The sequence below is a fragment of the Thunnus thynnus genome, chromosome 22, assembly GCF_963924715.1.
Source record: "Thunnus thynnus chromosome 22, fThuThy2.1, whole genome shotgun sequence".
NCBI classification, from domain to species: Eukaryota; Metazoa; Chordata; class Actinopteri; order Scombriformes; family Scombridae; genus Thunnus; species Thunnus thynnus.
This window is the reverse complement of record NC_089538.1, coordinates 8,970,149-8,987,754: the sequence shown is the minus strand read 5'-3', so window position 1 is coordinate 8,987,754 and position 17,606 is coordinate 8,970,149. Positions and strand designations below refer to the sequence as shown.

General features: G+C 39.1%; 1 protein-coding gene across 3 annotated transcripts in view; it reads right to left on the bottom strand.

Annotated features, from left to right (window-relative positions):
- pcxb (pyruvate carboxylase b) overlaps positions 1-17,606 on the bottom strand; it is a 300,915-nt gene that overhangs the window by 141,422 nt on the left and 141,887 nt on the right. For all 3 annotated transcript variants that reach the window (XM_067581000.1, XM_067580999.1, XM_067581001.1), the window contains exon 12: positions 13,631-13,813. In XM_067581000.1, the coding sequence (XP_067437101.1) occupies positions 13,631-13,813 (183 nt within the window). The remainder of the gene's footprint in view (positions 1-13,630; positions 13,814-17,606) is intronic.

Genomic DNA, 17,606 nt, shown 5'->3' with positions numbered 1-17,606 from the left:
CTAGCTGGTCGAGAGACATCGAGCTCCGTGTTCCATTATGCCTGTTCAATTAGACTTGAAAATGTCTGAGAAAAGAACGGAGGCCCCTGGGACAAGGACTGTAACACAGATTCATGGCCATCGCAGCTAAAATTGTACTATAAATGACTCAGCCGCTAAGAAGAAATCTTGTGTTCACACTTTGAGCAACAGAATTAACGAGTGACTAGAAAAAACTGAGGAGCTTTTTTCAACATGTCTGTGAAAATTCTCGGTCATACAGGTCATTGTTTTATTCCAGAAGGGCGAAGTGAGGGGTAACTGAACTGGCTTTATGTTCTTGAAGACATTTCGCCTGTAATCCAATGTAAAATTAGGACAATTGTTGAAGTTTAATCAGATTTCTATGACTCTGTTTTAATAAAAACAAGCTTACAGCCATTAAAAGTTTCCCTATTCTCCAAAAACTCTTAACACTAGAACCGCCAGGGGTCTCTACATACATATAACCGCCCACAGGTAAAATTTACCCGTCCACCTGGCTACCACATCTCTAACACTAAAAAATGTACTCTGTCATTAAGGCATTGTCTTCACAAAGGAGTGTCTAAAGTCATGAAATGAGTTTGTTTAATCATCCCTTGTGTTTTGGTCTTGTTGTATAATCTAAGTATCTTTAAGAGAACTAATCATTTTGCATGGCTGTCAGTATAAATCAGTCTAAAATGACACTGAAAATGGGTATTAGAAGGAGATATTTACATATTTGGGTGGTGTGATAAGTAGCCTAAACATTGCATTGTCAATGTTTCATTGTCAACATCGTGATTAAGGGAACATGACCAAGGAACTTGTGGTAACCATTAAAGCTTTTTTTTTTATCATTTATAATATCAATCAGCCTATAAACAATAAATGTAACAAGGCAAAACAAAAATGAATGAATAATCAATTAACTAAAAATAAGTTTTACACACAATGAACTTTTGTGATCAGGCTAAATCATCTTCATTTGAACATGTGATTATACTTAAACACACTTTGAGCAGACATTCAGCACATTGACTGCATTTTTAATAATAAGGGGAGCTACACAACATTATTTTAGGAAAAGTCAAGACACTGTTGGACATGAATATTTGATTAAAACTTAGCAGTTGAACACCGGCTATCTAGTGTTAAAGGATAAAGGGAACAAACATCTAAAATCCAATGATTGCATTGCAATTGGTAGGGTTGATAAGCGCCATTTGTTTAATTTCAATTAACACATTGGACCAGAGTGACCTGAGAGGCAAGGATGAGACTATTGATGTCCACTAGAACATGAATATAACTGTTCAATCCAACAATGTGCATTAATGTAATAAATTAATATCTGTTTGTTGTTCAACCTATATTATGAGAATGATCTTGTTTGAGTGTATATTCGTTGTCTTGTAGGCAGATTGCATTAATTTTTGTGTGTATTTGCGTGCATGTGTGCATGCATGCGTGTGTGTGTGTGTGTGTGTGTGTGTGTGTGTGTGTGTGAGGCATTAGAACACATCAATTAATCTGAGTGTGTACCGACCCTTAATTAAAACTCCCACATTTCCCTGAACCCTACTCCTGTGTGCATGTGTGTGGAGGTATCTGTCTGCATTTGTATGCACATCACTGTTGCTGAATCTCAATATTCATGACTATGCATTGGAACTTGCACAACACCACTTCTCATCCTGCAGCCCACATTTAACTGTGGTAAATTTTCACTTTTTAACAAACACGTTCTACTGTGATTTCAGGAGCAGGTAATCACCAGTTTCTGCTGCCTTGGGTATCTGTAGAGGTTCCACTCGCTGGAAAGCGACAGCTTACGTCTAAACTTAATTAATGCAGCATTAACATGCATTCTGCCCTTTGTTGCAGAAACATTTCAAGGGTTACATTTGCATTAATCATTAACAAGAGTCTTCATGAAGCCTGTGGTCATGCCATTCTTGAAAGTTAACTGGTCATTAAATGTTCAATTTATGAAAGTGTTAATGTTCAATCATATTTTGCTTCAAGGCAATATACCAAAGGAGATTAGCACCAGCTATAGCCTGTTCTATCCACATGTTGACTATTTATCTTTTGCTTCGACATGTGCTGCATATCGAATCCTCTGCTGCCTACTCTCAACCCAAGCCCTTAATTGCTCTCTTTGGTTTTCATTTGTTCTTGCTAGCAACACCCACACTTCTGAATTTAGTTGCAATTTCTCATTCTTACTCAGCCACGACTACTTTCCAACATTCAAGGTGTGATTTGGGAAAGTAATTCACCAGCAACAGCCGGAGTAATCGTCCATTGTCCGCCTACACCATCTGTAGCTAAACACAGTAGTTCACCAGTATTTTTCGTGAGCCTATTGCATTTAAATAAACTCAGCCCACATACTGCACCATGACATGTCGCAGTGAACTGAAAGGAAGTGAGCTGCCGATGACCTAAACCTTAGACTCCATGACACATAACCCGTCTCCGTGGGAGAGTACATCACTTATCTAACTAATCAAATTTCACACCTTCGAGCAAGGTCATCACCTTCTCTTCACCCCTCCCTACCCACCGTTGCTTCTACCGCTCACTCTGATCACAAATTAATATTCACACAGATGTCCAGACCAACACTGGGAGGCCAGAGCGTGTGCGCGTGTTTGTTTTTTTATGTGCATGTGGCTGAGTGAAAGAGTGAAAGAAAAGAATGATAGGAGAGAGGCGATAAAGATGGAAGAAATGAGGATGAGAGAGTAGATGACAATGAGAAAGAGTAAAAAAGAAGGCAAATAAAAGGAGAGTGGGCGTTGAAAGAATAGAGTGGAACCAATCAGCCAAAGAGAAAGCTGCTGTAAAAACAACCAGTCCATTTGCTTTGAAGCTGTTTCATGCCCCTGTGTGCCTTTTATACATACACACTAACCTAGATTTCATCTTTCAATATGATCAAAACACACACACAGAAAAACACACAGGCAAACATTGGTTTTTTTTTCCCTAATCTATCCTCTCGGTGCCTCTTATTTCTCCATTTATCTTTCCTATTCTCTGACTTTGCATCTACATGGTTTGATGTGAGTTTGTGCATTCACAGATATTTCAATACCCTGTACTTTTTTTTGCAACTGCTAAGGGAGACTGAGTTTAAAAAAAAAAAAAAAAAGGAAATGTCAGCAATTTTTAAAAAAAAAACCCTACATTTTGCAAAAAAAAGGTTTTGTGCTTGGCTGAGGTTGAAAAGTCATGCCTAGACAAAGATAAGTATGATTTAAAAAATATTTTTGGAATAAATTATAATCTGTGGAATCAAAGAAAGGCTACACAGACAGGAGAGGAAAGAAATACCTTTCTTGTATTCACACGACTGACTTAAAAACACCAAATTAGATGAGAAGTGCAAACAAAATTGGGTAAGTGTTTGGCTTGCACTGTTGATAATATGATCTTGTTTATCTTGTTTACCTTCTTAAGAGGACTGGAATAAGAGTAGGTGATAAAAAGGCATAAATTCACGCTTTCTTTTGCAGACGTTTTGGAAATTTCATTCAGAATGGGCTTTCAGCCTTGGTTCCAGTTTATTTTCCGCTATCACCTTACTTCCTTCTGTTCCCCCCATCTCCCCTTCCTACCTCTCTCCCTCTCTCCCTCCCATCATGCTCCCTCTCTCTCCCTCCCCCCCTCGCTTCGTCACAGCCAATTTCCAGCCGTTTAATCCTGATTATGCCTTCAAAGTCCCAGTTGACACTATCCAGCTTGAACTTGCTGTGTGTGTACATGTGAGATGCTGAATCTGGCCATAAACACATCTGTCTGGTGTCTGTCGCTTGATTGGCTGTAAGACACTGTGTTTGTGTTGACGTGTCGTTTTAGCGAGAGCGTGTTCGCTACATGATAGCACACTCTTAAGCTGGAGTGGCAGTTTCAAGCCTGTAAGTCATGTTTGTGTGAAAATACTTGCATGTGTGACAATGTTCTTCCATAGAACAGCTGTTTTTGTGAGTGATTGTGCATTGTGTGTGTGTCTCCGTGACTGTGTACTACTAGGCGCCAGTCTGCCCCTCTTTTTGTCTTACTCCTGTGGACTTTGGATCTGATCCCACTCTTCTTTTTTTGGTGCTCTTTTCACCTGACAAAACCTTTCTCTCACTCAAGGTCATCAAACTTTTATGTAAGAGAGAAATTGATTCAAATTTCTGTTAAGTTTTGAAACTCAAATCTATAACTTTGTTGTATTGGATTGGCGAATACAGTATATTGTAGGGTGTTCCTGTTATTTTGTCCACCCATGCGCAGCACATGGAAAGAATGACAAAAAACATAGAAACCTTTAAACACACACAAAAGACAAAATCTGCCTATTTGCAAGAGTTTAAAAGTGAAGATAAACAGATCTTTTATTGTTAAAGGACAGGAAACCGCTTATTAAAATTGATCATGATATATTTTTTTGCCTTTTGTACTACAATGCTTCTATTATGTGTTAATCTATACAGTATATAGACCTGTCAGTGCAGAATGAAAAGCGAAGACTCCTTTAAATTTTAATGCCTTTATGGCCTTAAATTTAGTCACTTTACATTAGACTTTGTTGGTTTCCTCTGACTTGTGGGATGCAGTCTGCCTCTCTCTGCTCACACCACTAAACGTGGTAAACAAGTCTGTGTCATTCCTCTTTTTCTTTATTTTTCAGTGTCAACTTCTTTCTACCAAACTGCTACAGCAAATTACATCTCTGTCTTTCCCAATTTTTTTCATATCTTACACATCTTCAATTGATTCTTTTTCTTCCGTTCGAGTGTCATTCTTGCCTTCTATTCATCCCTTCATCAGCAACCTCAACCTTCTCTCATTTATGCACTCTCACTGTCGCTAATTGGATTTGTATGTTCTTGATTTTTTTCATTCAATTTCTTGAAAATAAGGCCTTTCAAGGATTTAAGTATACACACAAATGCATACACACAGAGATGCACACAAACACGCTTACAATCACTTTACAAACACACACACATATACACACACAGAGATAATTACAGCACTGTTTGTGTGATTAAGTACCGTGCAAGTGGTTGTTCAGAGGTGTGAAATGATGAAGAGATAGACAGATAACCCGGCCCCCAGAGACACATATTAGTGTGTCATTTTGTGTGAGAGAAAGTGTGTGTATGAGTATGCGTGACAAACACGGTGCCTCTTTGTGTGTGTGTGTGTGTGTGTGTGTGTGTGTGTGTGTTGTCAGTGGGTCTAAACCTCTTATTGCTTCCACTGATAAGTCAGAGATGAGATGGATTTCCCGTCTCTCCTCTCCTCTTTGTAAATGTTGAGAGAATGATCCTGGATCAGTGCTTCTGCCTCCTCTTGCCTTCGAGCATGTTGCAAAGGTCTTAAGTAGGGTCGGGTATTGAATATGTCTGAATTTTATCGATTCCAAATCTGCTTATTGATTCTGGTTCTTATTGATTACCAGTTTCAATTCCAATATGGTAAAAAAAAAAAGAGGTCAAATGCTTAGATAACAAAAATATCTTTATTCTTTTAAGCATTTACTTTGAATGTATTGTTTCATTAATAGGCAGGTCCATTATTTTTTGTTTTTTTGAGGTTTTTATATCATTCTGTAGCTTCCAAGTAGTGTTTCATATGTATTCAAAGCTGAAAGTATGTATGTTTTTAGCATCAAAATGCTATTTTCCCAAGCTCTTCTAAAAACTGTTTCCCACATGACCTGATGTAGGTTTCTGCATGATGACGTTACTACATATAAACTGATATAGACCTCCTACCTGCCTAGCCAGCAGTCTAACCGGCACTTCAAACAGCATGCCCACACCAATACAGCACCTTGTATTGTTTTACACAGGACTGTTTTCAGTCTGAATGCAGATGAGGAGTTCCTGTGTCACAACAGCAACACAGTACATGCATACACAATGTGCCACAGCTAGGTATCCCTGGCTCTACTGGAGGTGCTGGCGAGGTGCTAGCGTGGGCTGATGACACACTTGGGCTTTGACAGTTTAAGACATCAAACACTGGACATCCTTTTAGATTGACACTGTGCTGCCTTAAATGTTTGGTCAAATACGATGTGCAACCTGACTTACAACTAATTAGCTTCCCATATACGCTTTGCCATGTTTGCCATTTTGTTTAATAAAGTGAAGCCATACTTTTGAGCATTTACCGCAGTCACTACTGTTGTGACATTAGCCATGCATGCACGTATCTAAACCACGTGGGTAGTTCTGGGTCTGAAAAGTGAAGCCAATGATATGTAGTCTTTGTTTGCATTAATAAAGGGTTATCGTGTTTAGGAACTGATGAGCAGAACTGAAATTCAAATTTTTTATTGGGTATACGTTTCTTGGCATTTTGGATTCAGTTCTAATTGGGAACCAGTTTTCAGTTCCCTATTTAGTCATAAGAGGCTAACTCCAGATGAGAAGGAACAGGGGTTCATCCTGTTACTAGGTTAACACTGAGCTTGCTGTGACTTGTGATGTGAGTGGCAAGAAGGGGGAAAAGCAAAGTGAAGAGGAAAACAAAAGGATGTTTGGTGAGCTGCAAGATTAACAAGATAAATAAACTGAGTGACCAACAAACTAGCTTTTCTCTCACGCAAGATGCTGCATACAGTATACTGAAATGATTCAGTGCTCTGCAGTAACAGAGATTCCTCAGGAGAAGCACAGCTGTAGCTGTTGCTTTGGAAAACACTGAAAAGCCATTCGTATTGCAGTGGCGTTTTACTCTGGGATGGAGTAGTTTATTTGAAAAAAATAGAGGAGCTAAAAAAAATAAGAAATTGTCACTAATTTTTTTGTACATGTCACTAAACTGTGATTAGTGACATGTACAAATCACTGATTTATTTGTACTTGTAAAAGAAATGTTGGTGAATTATGTTATGAGAGTAATTTGAATGTAAATTAAGCAGTGTTAAGCAAAGACTTGTTGATTTGACTGTTTATCACAATTTATTAATATAAATTACAGCTATAAAAGGGCTAACCTTAGGGATTCTAAAAATAGACTAAGTATAAAATACGGAGATCAAGATGAAAAAAAAAGAAAAGCAGACCATGAGAAAACACATGTAACCGAGTCAGTGAAGCGCTAACAGGAGGCTCAGGGATCTGAGAACAAGAGATACACATGAGAGAACTAGAAGACAACTTTGCTCATGAAGGGAAACTGAGGTCAAACAGGTGAAGAGAGGGAGAGTGTGACAGAAGAGCAAGAAAAAAAAAAAAAAAAAAAAAACAGTAGGAGTTGTTTACTTGGCAGGTAGAGACGGATATGGAAAGAGCCGGTGTATGATAAAAGAGTCAGACATGACAGTGCAGGTACGGGGGAATCGAAATGCTTGGCCAGACAGACGTGTTCACAAGTAGGCCCTGACACAGGTTAACAAACACAGTCACACTTGAGGCCAGGTAAACATAAAGAGTCTTTGTAGCAACAAAATACTGAATTTGAGGATGGATTTCTATCTCTTGTCATATCATAAAATGTAGCTGTATCAATGCTATACTGTCATATGACTGCGAGATATATCTATATATCTACAAGATGAGGAAAACTGCTGAACATTGTGGCATTGAAAAGATTTAAGAGTGTGACAGGTTTTATTTATTTGTAGCATTATTTCCCCCATAATCAATGATCGGTTCCACTGACAGTCACAGCACTATGCGGAGTCAGATCCCTTATCTACAACGAAACTCACATTGTATTTACTGTTATGCTGTTCTGTTATGATGAATTCCAGCTGCATGTTTTTTGCAAGTATTCATCAGCCTTCATCAGTATTCATGCAACATTCATGCAAAACATTTGTGAGACATGAATTAAATTGTGGAGAGAAAAAAAAAAAGAGGAGCAGGGTTCAGAGAAGTAAACTGTGAGGAGGAGAAGAGAGAGAGAGAAAGAGCAAACTACAGGTGGTGATCAAGGAGCTGAGGGAGGATAAAGAGACTATTAGATTTGTAAAAAAGCTGATCTTTTTACATTTAGCAGGAAGCAGAGAGACGGTACAATGAGCACACTTTTCCTCTATTAAAATAAAGCCGTCTCTAGTCAAGGCTACTGTGAAAAGATGGACCAGATCCCCCATGTGACCCTCACATAACCATGTATGACAGAAATGCTAAGTAAAGATGTAAAAGCAAAAGATTATTCAGAGGAGAGAAATTAGGAGAGGTAACAGAAGGACAAGTGTGCGGCAATCTTCAGATGAGCAGTAACCTGTGATCTGGCAGCGTATAACGAAACATTGCACAGATTCTTCAAGGAGCCTCTCTAGATGGGAATCATCACCGATCCATCACTCACACACACACACACACACGCACATACAGACAGAAGTAGGCGCAATAACCTCAGGTCACCTTAAAACTCTCTCGCTCTTACAGACGAGCTGTAAAGATGAAAAAGCAAAAATGTCTTCTGACAACACTCACACACACACAAACCTATATGCACACATCCAAATGTCTCCGTTTGTTAAAAGTCTCAACCAAACTGTACAGAATATGGAGGCTGGTGGTGTTATGAGGAGCAAGGTTTAGATATAACCCACTGCCATATTGCCATTTGTCAAGCAGTGTCCCTTTCCACACGTGCATCTGGCTTAGTCTTCACCTAACCAATTATCTGTCTCACGCACACGAAATGTGCAGGATTCAGCAGGAATGTGGACAGGAATCATCCGAAGAGACGCTCTCTTGCTGCTGAATGTCAGATGGTGTTGTTGTTCAGGAGCTCATTAGTTATCCAGTCATTAGTTGGTTTCACATGACAAACCAGGAATCAACCTGTGTGATGAGCAATTTGGCCGGGGACAGATGCTCGCATACATGCGTTCACATGATAGATTGTAGAATTTACTGTGTGTCTGGTTTAGAGAGGAGACAAAGGTGCTCAATTAAGAACCGGTAGCTTCTCATTACAAACTGAGGTAGGCAGTTATTCCTGAAAAGTCATATTTATGTGTTTTAATCTTGGTGTTGAGGATGATTTGCATTTTGTATTTCATTGCCCCATGCACAGCAACCCCCTGAGTCTGCAATATGAAAAAAAAATCATAACACTTATACATAAATTCTGACATGACAGCCACAGGTGTACTAGCCTCTATGGGCAACATTACCTTACTTGTCATTTTATCTTACACTCTCTCCATCTTGATTGCTCTTTTGCTGCCCCCCCACTCCCCCACCCCCACCCGCTCCTCTATCCATCTATCTTTACCCTTCTGCCTCATGTCCTGTCACTTTCCTGTCCATCACTCTCCCGTTCTCTCGTTTTGCTGCCGAATACATGACATTTTACTGCTTAACACACATGGCTCAGGCTTTGTACACACACATGTCCGCAGTCACCGATGTGCGCATGTGCACAAAAAAAAGCAAATAAAGACTCATGTGCACACACACACACAGAAGCAGGAGATAAACAGAGCTTTCTGAAATGCCAAACATAATTCCACACAACACAGGAGAGCAGCATGTTGTCAAGTGTCAACCAAGAAACTCAAACTTTTGGTTGGTGCATTCTGGTTTTCACTTGAATTTAAAAGGTTACACTACACCAACACAAGGAAGAACCACCGCTACTATAGGAATCAACAAACCCAAAGAATAATGTCAAAAGTCTGATCGCTGATCTATGTTTTCCTTTTCAATTTGAAGAAAAATACTCGTGGGGGTTATGAGGATGGAAGCCTTCAGCGTCATATCTCTGTGAGCAGACCGAAGCGTTAATAGGACTTGGATTTGCTGCCAACGCTCTGGCTTCTTACTGGTGACATTCCAACACAGCACAAGCAGTACTCTCCAAGGCCACCGCTTACAAAACACACAAACTGGGAAAGAATTAACCACAATTCTTGTTCTAGTCAAAATTTTCATTGGTCACCTTAACAACATGAGCAAACATCCTCATAGGTCCAGTGATTTAAAGGACTGAGTCAATTTAGACAACTATCAGGACAGAAACAGTCTGGGAATTGAAGAATGACTCAATGGATGATGCGGAGTGTCTCCATCAAAGTGATATTACATCTGAAACTATTAACCTCTTTTAAAGGAAGTAGTGGACAACATGGTCGTATACATTAGCTATATTCTATAACACACAATCCAGGTTCTCACAGCCCATCCGGTTTTCACTATAGAAAAGTAATCAGCAACAGATTTACACTTGTGATGCCAGAAGGACGATTAACAAGCTGGTAGGATAGAAAACCTGGGCTCTTAAAGTGGTGTCCTCCATAATGTGTTTTTCAAACTGGCAGTGCATAAATTAATGCAAAAATTATAAAACAGATGAAGACATGAAAGAGAAAGTTTGCTCACTAAAGATATATCTCAGATCAAGCAAACTGAGGCACAGAGTCTGTGTCAAAGAGCAATAAAGAGTCTCTGTGCTTACTTTGTTGAGAATGTTGTTGTCTGTGAGACAGTTTGGTGGCGAGGACATGAGTACCTAGATTTTTAAACTCTTCTACCTCATGCAGCCCACTCTACACAGCTGAATACTAATTCACAGGAGTCAGACTACAGGAAAAAAGCTTTGAAGAAAGTTTTGCTCAAATTTCAAGTCTTTGGAAAAAGCTGCTGTTGAGAAACAGCTGTTGCAGTTGATTTCAATTGCAGCCACTGTAAGAACTGCACATTACTGTAGATTGACTTCCCGCTGTCGGTTTACATAAACCGCGGTGATGAGGACAAAAGGACAGTGTCCACAGGCCCATCAAGTCTTTGCTGAGATCAAACACTTTCTCACTCTATCGGAAGGGAAAATTAATCTATTAAATCTGTGCTGACGGTTTGTAAAGTGCACTCCTAGTTAAATGAGAAATTAAGAGTTGAGAAGACCAATTTGACTTGCAATTTCACCTCATCATGACTAATTCAAAATAGACTGAGGAATTACTATGACTGAGCTGATAGAATTTTCTGTTCCACTCGCTACAGCAATTTCTTTATTCTCATTGTGGCTCCGATTTCCTTCGCACTACATGTAGAGAGCCCTATATGAAATGCAGCGAGCGTTTACAAATTCAACCTTCCATTGATTTAAAAAAATATATAGACTATAATTAAACAGTGCTCATTTTAACACTCTGCTAACTCATTTACAGAGAAAACCTTTTTTAAACACTAGAACCCAGAAGGGGTTATTTTCACCCCCCTGGTGTTTTCAAATACATGTAACTCTGTTAAAATAAAACTGCTACACCTCTCAGTTCATGCCTTTTCCTAAAATGGGTTTATTAATCATCTAGTTAATTATGGGGTGTGGGATAAAAAGAAAAATTATGATCATTTATACCTTGAACTGCCAAGGTGTAATTTTTTACTGCTAATAGCTTAGCAACACTCATTGTTCAGATGTCTTTTGATGCAGGCTGCCATATCACAGGCTAGACTCTAGGTTCAGATACATTCCTTCATCATCTCCTTGCAGTTTTCATGCATGACTTGAGTGTTTTTGACTGCGTAGCTGCTGTGGCAGCTTTGACTTACATATTGGTGCTCAAGTTTACTGCTCTATGTTGTTGCAATAACAAATGAGAATGGAAATTGAAAACCATGTCCAGTTCAGGTTTATTTCATCTCAATGTTTATATCGTCAGTTATTTTTATGCATGCAGGTAATTTAGCACCACTGCAAACATGTATATGATCCATGGGTGATAAGATGAAGAATGCTGCCAAAGCACTGTGTGTGTGTGTGAGTGTGTTTGAGAGAGAGAGAGAGAGAGAGAGAGAGAGAGAGAGAGAGAGAGAGAGAGAGAGAGAGAGAGAGAGAGAGAGAGAGAGAGAGAGAGAGCTGTTTCTTTATTCCCAGTATAAAACATTTGATCCAAAATTTGTTTTCTTCTTCTACAATAATTAAATTACTTAAATGTGTTGATTACTTTGTTGTTTATTTGCTATAGCCTTTATTCCCAGTAGTATAACTAAAACAACACGTTATTAACCAAAATTTGTTTAATTTTTACTTAATGTTCCTCTTCCACAATAATTAAATTATTTAAATGTGTTCATTATTTGGTTGTTTTTGTTGTAGGCTAGAGTTTGATGAATTTTAAAATGTATTTGACCCTTTCAATCTGTAATGAAATAGCCTGAAGCAACTGTAAAATTATTAAACCCCATAAACTGAATTTTAAACAGTTATTTTGTCAAGTCTTACTTAACTGCTTCAAGAAATGACATCGTTGCGAATGTTGATGCTGGAATATTGGCGGTTCTGGTGTTAAAAAGTGATCAGCTGCACTTGAGCTTTGAATTAGATTTAACTGAGACTTAAAGACTGGAATGTGTCTCTTCAAACTATTTTCCTTTTTCTACATAGCAAAATAGTATTGGCAAACTCATACCTTCATAATAAACTACTCTAGCTTCACCTTGAAATGAAATGCTTAATTTCTACAGTAATAAATCTTTGTGGACATCAATCATGGTTTATCCTCAGTCTACAGTGAAAACATACCTGCATTGTTTCCAGTTATAGTCTGATTAGTCAACATACCTTTCACCTCAACGTGCTCCGGGAAAAAAAAAAGGCATGTGTTGTGAGATACTTCACACTTGTCCAGAGAGCAAATTGTTCATTTGCAGAGTGAAAATTAAACATGAAAACGTGTAAATTGCAAAGTAGAAGAAAGAAGAAATCAACATGACAACCACAACAACATTCTCTGGGCTTCTATATATAGCCCTACATCAATTAACTGGTTTTATAAGCTCTCAGCCATCTGTTGAAGAACTTGAGTGGCAAAGATCACTTTTCCTTCTGCAGAGTATTTTTGAAATTGTGACTTTCATTAGGGTGAGAAAAAAAAGTAAAAGTTTGTTCCCAAACCAGCTGATTTAGTATTGTATGCCACTTCATTATCATTTAGTTGTTTTAAAATGTGACGCAGACAATACTACTGACCCCAGTGATCTCTGTAAAATGCTGACTTGTCTTTGTGTGGGTACAAATATTAAAGAAATTAACATCTTTTAGAAAAAAAACTCTGAAAATAAGCCAAATTAAACTGCTGACACCACAGCTGTCAAGAACAGTTCACACTTACTGATGATATTCAGCACAACCACCCTCAATCATCATAGAGATGTATCCTGAGGCAGTTTTATACGCTACCAGAAAGGTTTATTTTTTTGTCTGAAAACCAAGAGACAAGGAGTAACACAGAGCGTGTTATCAACCAGACAGGTCATGCAGAGATGTAAGGATGTAGATCTTCAAAAAGCCTCTCTAGCTCTCACTCTTTCAATTTTCACTGCATCACACTATTAACCGAGCTAGACTGGCTTGAAAAGTTTGATATATGCTCTGTTCACAGCTCTTATGAACCCAATGACAGCAGACCAATACAAACCAATGCCATCAAATACCTATCTGCTGTCTAGAAAAATACATCTAATGCTAAACTTTTAGAAAGTATGACAACACAGCGTATCTGACATCATAAATTCAAGTGTTCACAATCCTGTCACCCCATACAGACGGACAGAAAACATTGAGATCCTTAAATGCAAATGAGAGCAGAGGAAAACTGCACGCAAAGCATCAGCGCTGTCAAAAAGCTCACGGCTGAACGTCCTACCTTGACCCCTCGCACTCTGAACTCGGCCAGGGCTCGGCTCATCTTGGAAGCTGCTGTCGGCAGGTCTTTCCCGCTGGCGATGACTTTGACCAGCAGGGAGTCGTAGTGGGGTGAAATGACAGCGCCCTGGAAGGCTGAGGCGCTGTCCAGACGGATACCCATGCCTTCACCGCTTCTGAAAACCTGGGAGGAGCAGGAAGGTGGGGGACAGTTAATTTGGGGAAACAAAAAACTGGTGATGATCAAGAGTTGACTATGAATAAATGCATATCAGTACATGTTGGCTATTTCAATTTTCAGTATTCAATATCGTAAAGAGGTGAAATCATGACCCAGTGAGTATTACTTGGAGGCAGAGTAGTGCAAAAAAAAAAAAAAAAACTGTATCTGCTGCATTTGGCAAAACATGCACAATCTGTCAGTTGAAGATTAACTGTTTTCATTAGAGCTTCTGTGTTATTGTCCCATCCAGCTTGCTCCAGTAATCTCAGTGGGTATATGTTTTGTATCATTGTTCAGATACAAATATGAATGTTCTCTGCAACAAACTGTCAGTTATGTGCAAGTGCTCTTCCTCAATAAAAGATTTATTCCAATACCTAGGGACCAAGAATGGTACATGAGATTACGATCCACGGTTGGAGCTAAGAGGAGGGTGTAAGATCGGCTGTCAGTGAAGGTAACTGTTCCTTCAAGAGATCGAAAGAAAGAAAAAGGCAGGCCTATTATCCCCAAAAGTGACAGACAAAGAAAGAGAGAGATAGGTGGTAGGCAGGCAGACACAGTATCCTGGTAGATCAGTGGTTTGAGATGTATTTTTGTGCTTGGTTTAGCCCGTAACCTTTGTCACATGTCTGTAATCGTTCCTAACACTCATTACTTTAAACTGCCGATGAAAACGGCAAAACCATCAAAAATAAATTTGGCAGACAAAAACTTTTCACTTTGCATCTTCCCAAAAGTGCAAGACACGGCGTCAATCGTCTTTCTTTGTTACTGTCTGTTGAATATTTCAGTGGTATTTTTGTGCCTTACTTGTTCTACCATCTCGGCACTGTTTGCAGCAGTTGTTAACGGGATAACCGCGGATTGTAATGTAAATGATACAGAAACACAAAGCGTGGCATCTGTGAGGTGCCAAAAAATGTAAGCGTAAATTAGCCTGCGCTTGGATGGAGATGGAGAAAGACATACAAGAGGAGCAAAATGCGATGACATGAGAGGGGAGAAAACAAGCATGAGATGAGTGAGAAACGGAAATTGTGGACTGTTCCAAACCACTTGGCGAGAGAGCGGGAGAGGGAGGGGAGGAGATGTGAAGAGGAGAGCGCGGACTATCCAACTCTGCAACATATGGAGCCCCTCGAGGGCTGGAAGAGAAAGATGAGTAGAAATTATAATTATAACAATGTTGTGCCACACTGATGATATGCCAGTAATATCTTCAGACAATGTAGATGTGCAGAGCTGCCGACGTTTATGACCAACAATATTTTTTGATTATCCTTTTGCTCTTTACAACTTCAAGCTATTTTTTTTAAAATCTCTGGCTTGAAATGATCAAAATAGTGTTTAATTCCCACTATAAAGCATGTTATCAAAAATATGGTACAATGACCCTGAACATAGCAGCCAAATTGAATAAACCCCCCAAAACCAGGATGTTAAACCACGTTATGGTCCGGTGCTGCATTCCCTCGGTTATTAATAGAAACATGCTAGGGCCTGAGCTAAAACGAACACACACATACCACACTTATGCGAAATGTAGCGCAACAGCACGGAAGCATAAGATGTCAGCTTGCTGTTAAAATTTACACATCAACGTATCAAAACATCAAGCTGAATGCTCAATTGCCGCTATGAGTGGACATCAATGTATTTTTTTCAACCTGAATTTAATATTTCAAAGTAAGGCTCATTCATAGCAATATCCTTCACCAAGGAGGATTTCTGATCTTATTCATCCGAAATCAGAGAGCAAGTTCAAAGAGTCTGCCTACATAAAGCGGTAAATGTATGAGATGCTGAAGCAGAGGAAATTGTCACGGGTATTGCAGTCCACGCAGACTGCCTCTTCACCTGCGCAATATGCCGTTTCAAGGCTCGACGTCCCAATTTCCAGGTTGTGATTTTCATAAAGCCCGGCACTCCCCTTTGATTTTAAAAGGGCTCGAGGCTGGTCATCAACACTTCAAGTGTCGCTGAAGTAGAGTCGCAGCAAAGTTCCACACCGACACTTTCAGATGTGCGTGTGAACAACTCTGCAAGCTGCACGGTATATAATTAATTTGTTTTAAATTAAAAAAAACAGGTTTATATTTAAAGAACATGACTACAACAGAACACCCTTAAAAAGCCTATAGCTGTGCCATTACTGTTTATTATTTACCTGAGCTTCAACAGCTGTGCCTACACATCTGGTTTTCTGACTCATATATTTCAGGTGGGGACTGCTATACCTTCAAAATGATGAAATATTATATAATCTGCATAATTACTGTGGTTACCTTGATGACTCCTCTGCCAAAACTGGCAAAAGAACTGAAATTTTCATGAAGCACCAGATCTGTGCAACTGGAACAAAGCAGTCTAAAAATCATGCATTTTATTCATGAGGTCCTCTAAATGATGCTGACTTGAGAAATCTGAGGTTGTAGGCGGTAAAAACAGGAGAGAGAAAATATTTCTTCTTTATTTTTTTAAGTTGTTGCCAATAAAGATGTTTTGTGAACTTGATTTTATGAAGAAAAAAACATCTAACAGTGCTTTTGATGAGACGTTTTGCCAACTGTGGCTGATTGGTATTGCCAACGGGGCTCTGGAGCGCTTTGTTTCCACAGTAGTCTTGCCAACCCTCCTCTGTACAAATGCCCCTGGGAAAATCTAAACTCTGTTTACTTTTCTTTCCATTCATTAAATATTTCCTTACTGTGCACAGGCTACATTTTCAAATTGTTCTCCATCACCCCGCAACACTGCAGGCCAAGCATGTACAGTACACAACAGCGATGCAGCTGTTAATGCTGACTGCTGTGTTACAGAGATTGACGGGTTTCTTTGCACAGTTATTTAATATCAAACTATTAGTAACGGTAAAACACAAAACATTGCTCACATTAAATCTGATGCTGCTAGTGGCTTTGACTTATTTAGTCTTTACATCCACACAAGTTGAGTATCAAGGCTATTTTCAGCAACACCCCACTGGATAATTACACAGTTTAGGCATCTGGCTAACACTTTTATCCATAACAACTTGTGATAAAAGGGAAGGCAAGGGATCAGTGACTAGCTCAAAGGCACTTCTGTTCCCTGACATCCTGGCCTTTGCTGCTGTTTTCACAAGTTTTTGAAACCACTAGTGCCACCCAGCAGCTCCCTTATAGTTTCACATCTGGGAGCTGTCCAGTCTATCTAGGGACATGTCAACTGATTAGGTCCAAATGCGGGCCAATATTAATTACACATGACCTGACTGATGGTCTTTAAAGTGTTCCTGTGAAGCCTAACAGGACCTGAGATGGTGCTTGAGATGCACTTGGTATGCTAGGTAGATAATAGGTTATTCACAGTAAGTTAGATAGCATACTATGAGCTAATAGAGGTAACTGACAACTTTGAATTTCTGGTCTAAAAAACCAGACAAGTGGAGGATTATTTTATGTATGTGTTTGAGTTGTATAAACCCACAGTGTGAGCCAACATGTCAGGATCAGATTTAAACCATTGATTCTTCCCTCATAGCTATTCATTCACTTTTATAAAAGCAAAAACAACAGACTTTTCATGGCTTGTAATTCAACAAGTGTAGGGCTGTGTTAATGTTGCAAGGCCAGATGGTTAGTGATAATGGAAAATGCTTTGTTGTTTCCTGGTTGGCAGTTTTACCAGGTGTGAGAAGAAGATATGTTTTATGAGCTGATCGTACAAGCTACTCTACGATCGTTACGTAAAACATGCATGGGAAGAACTT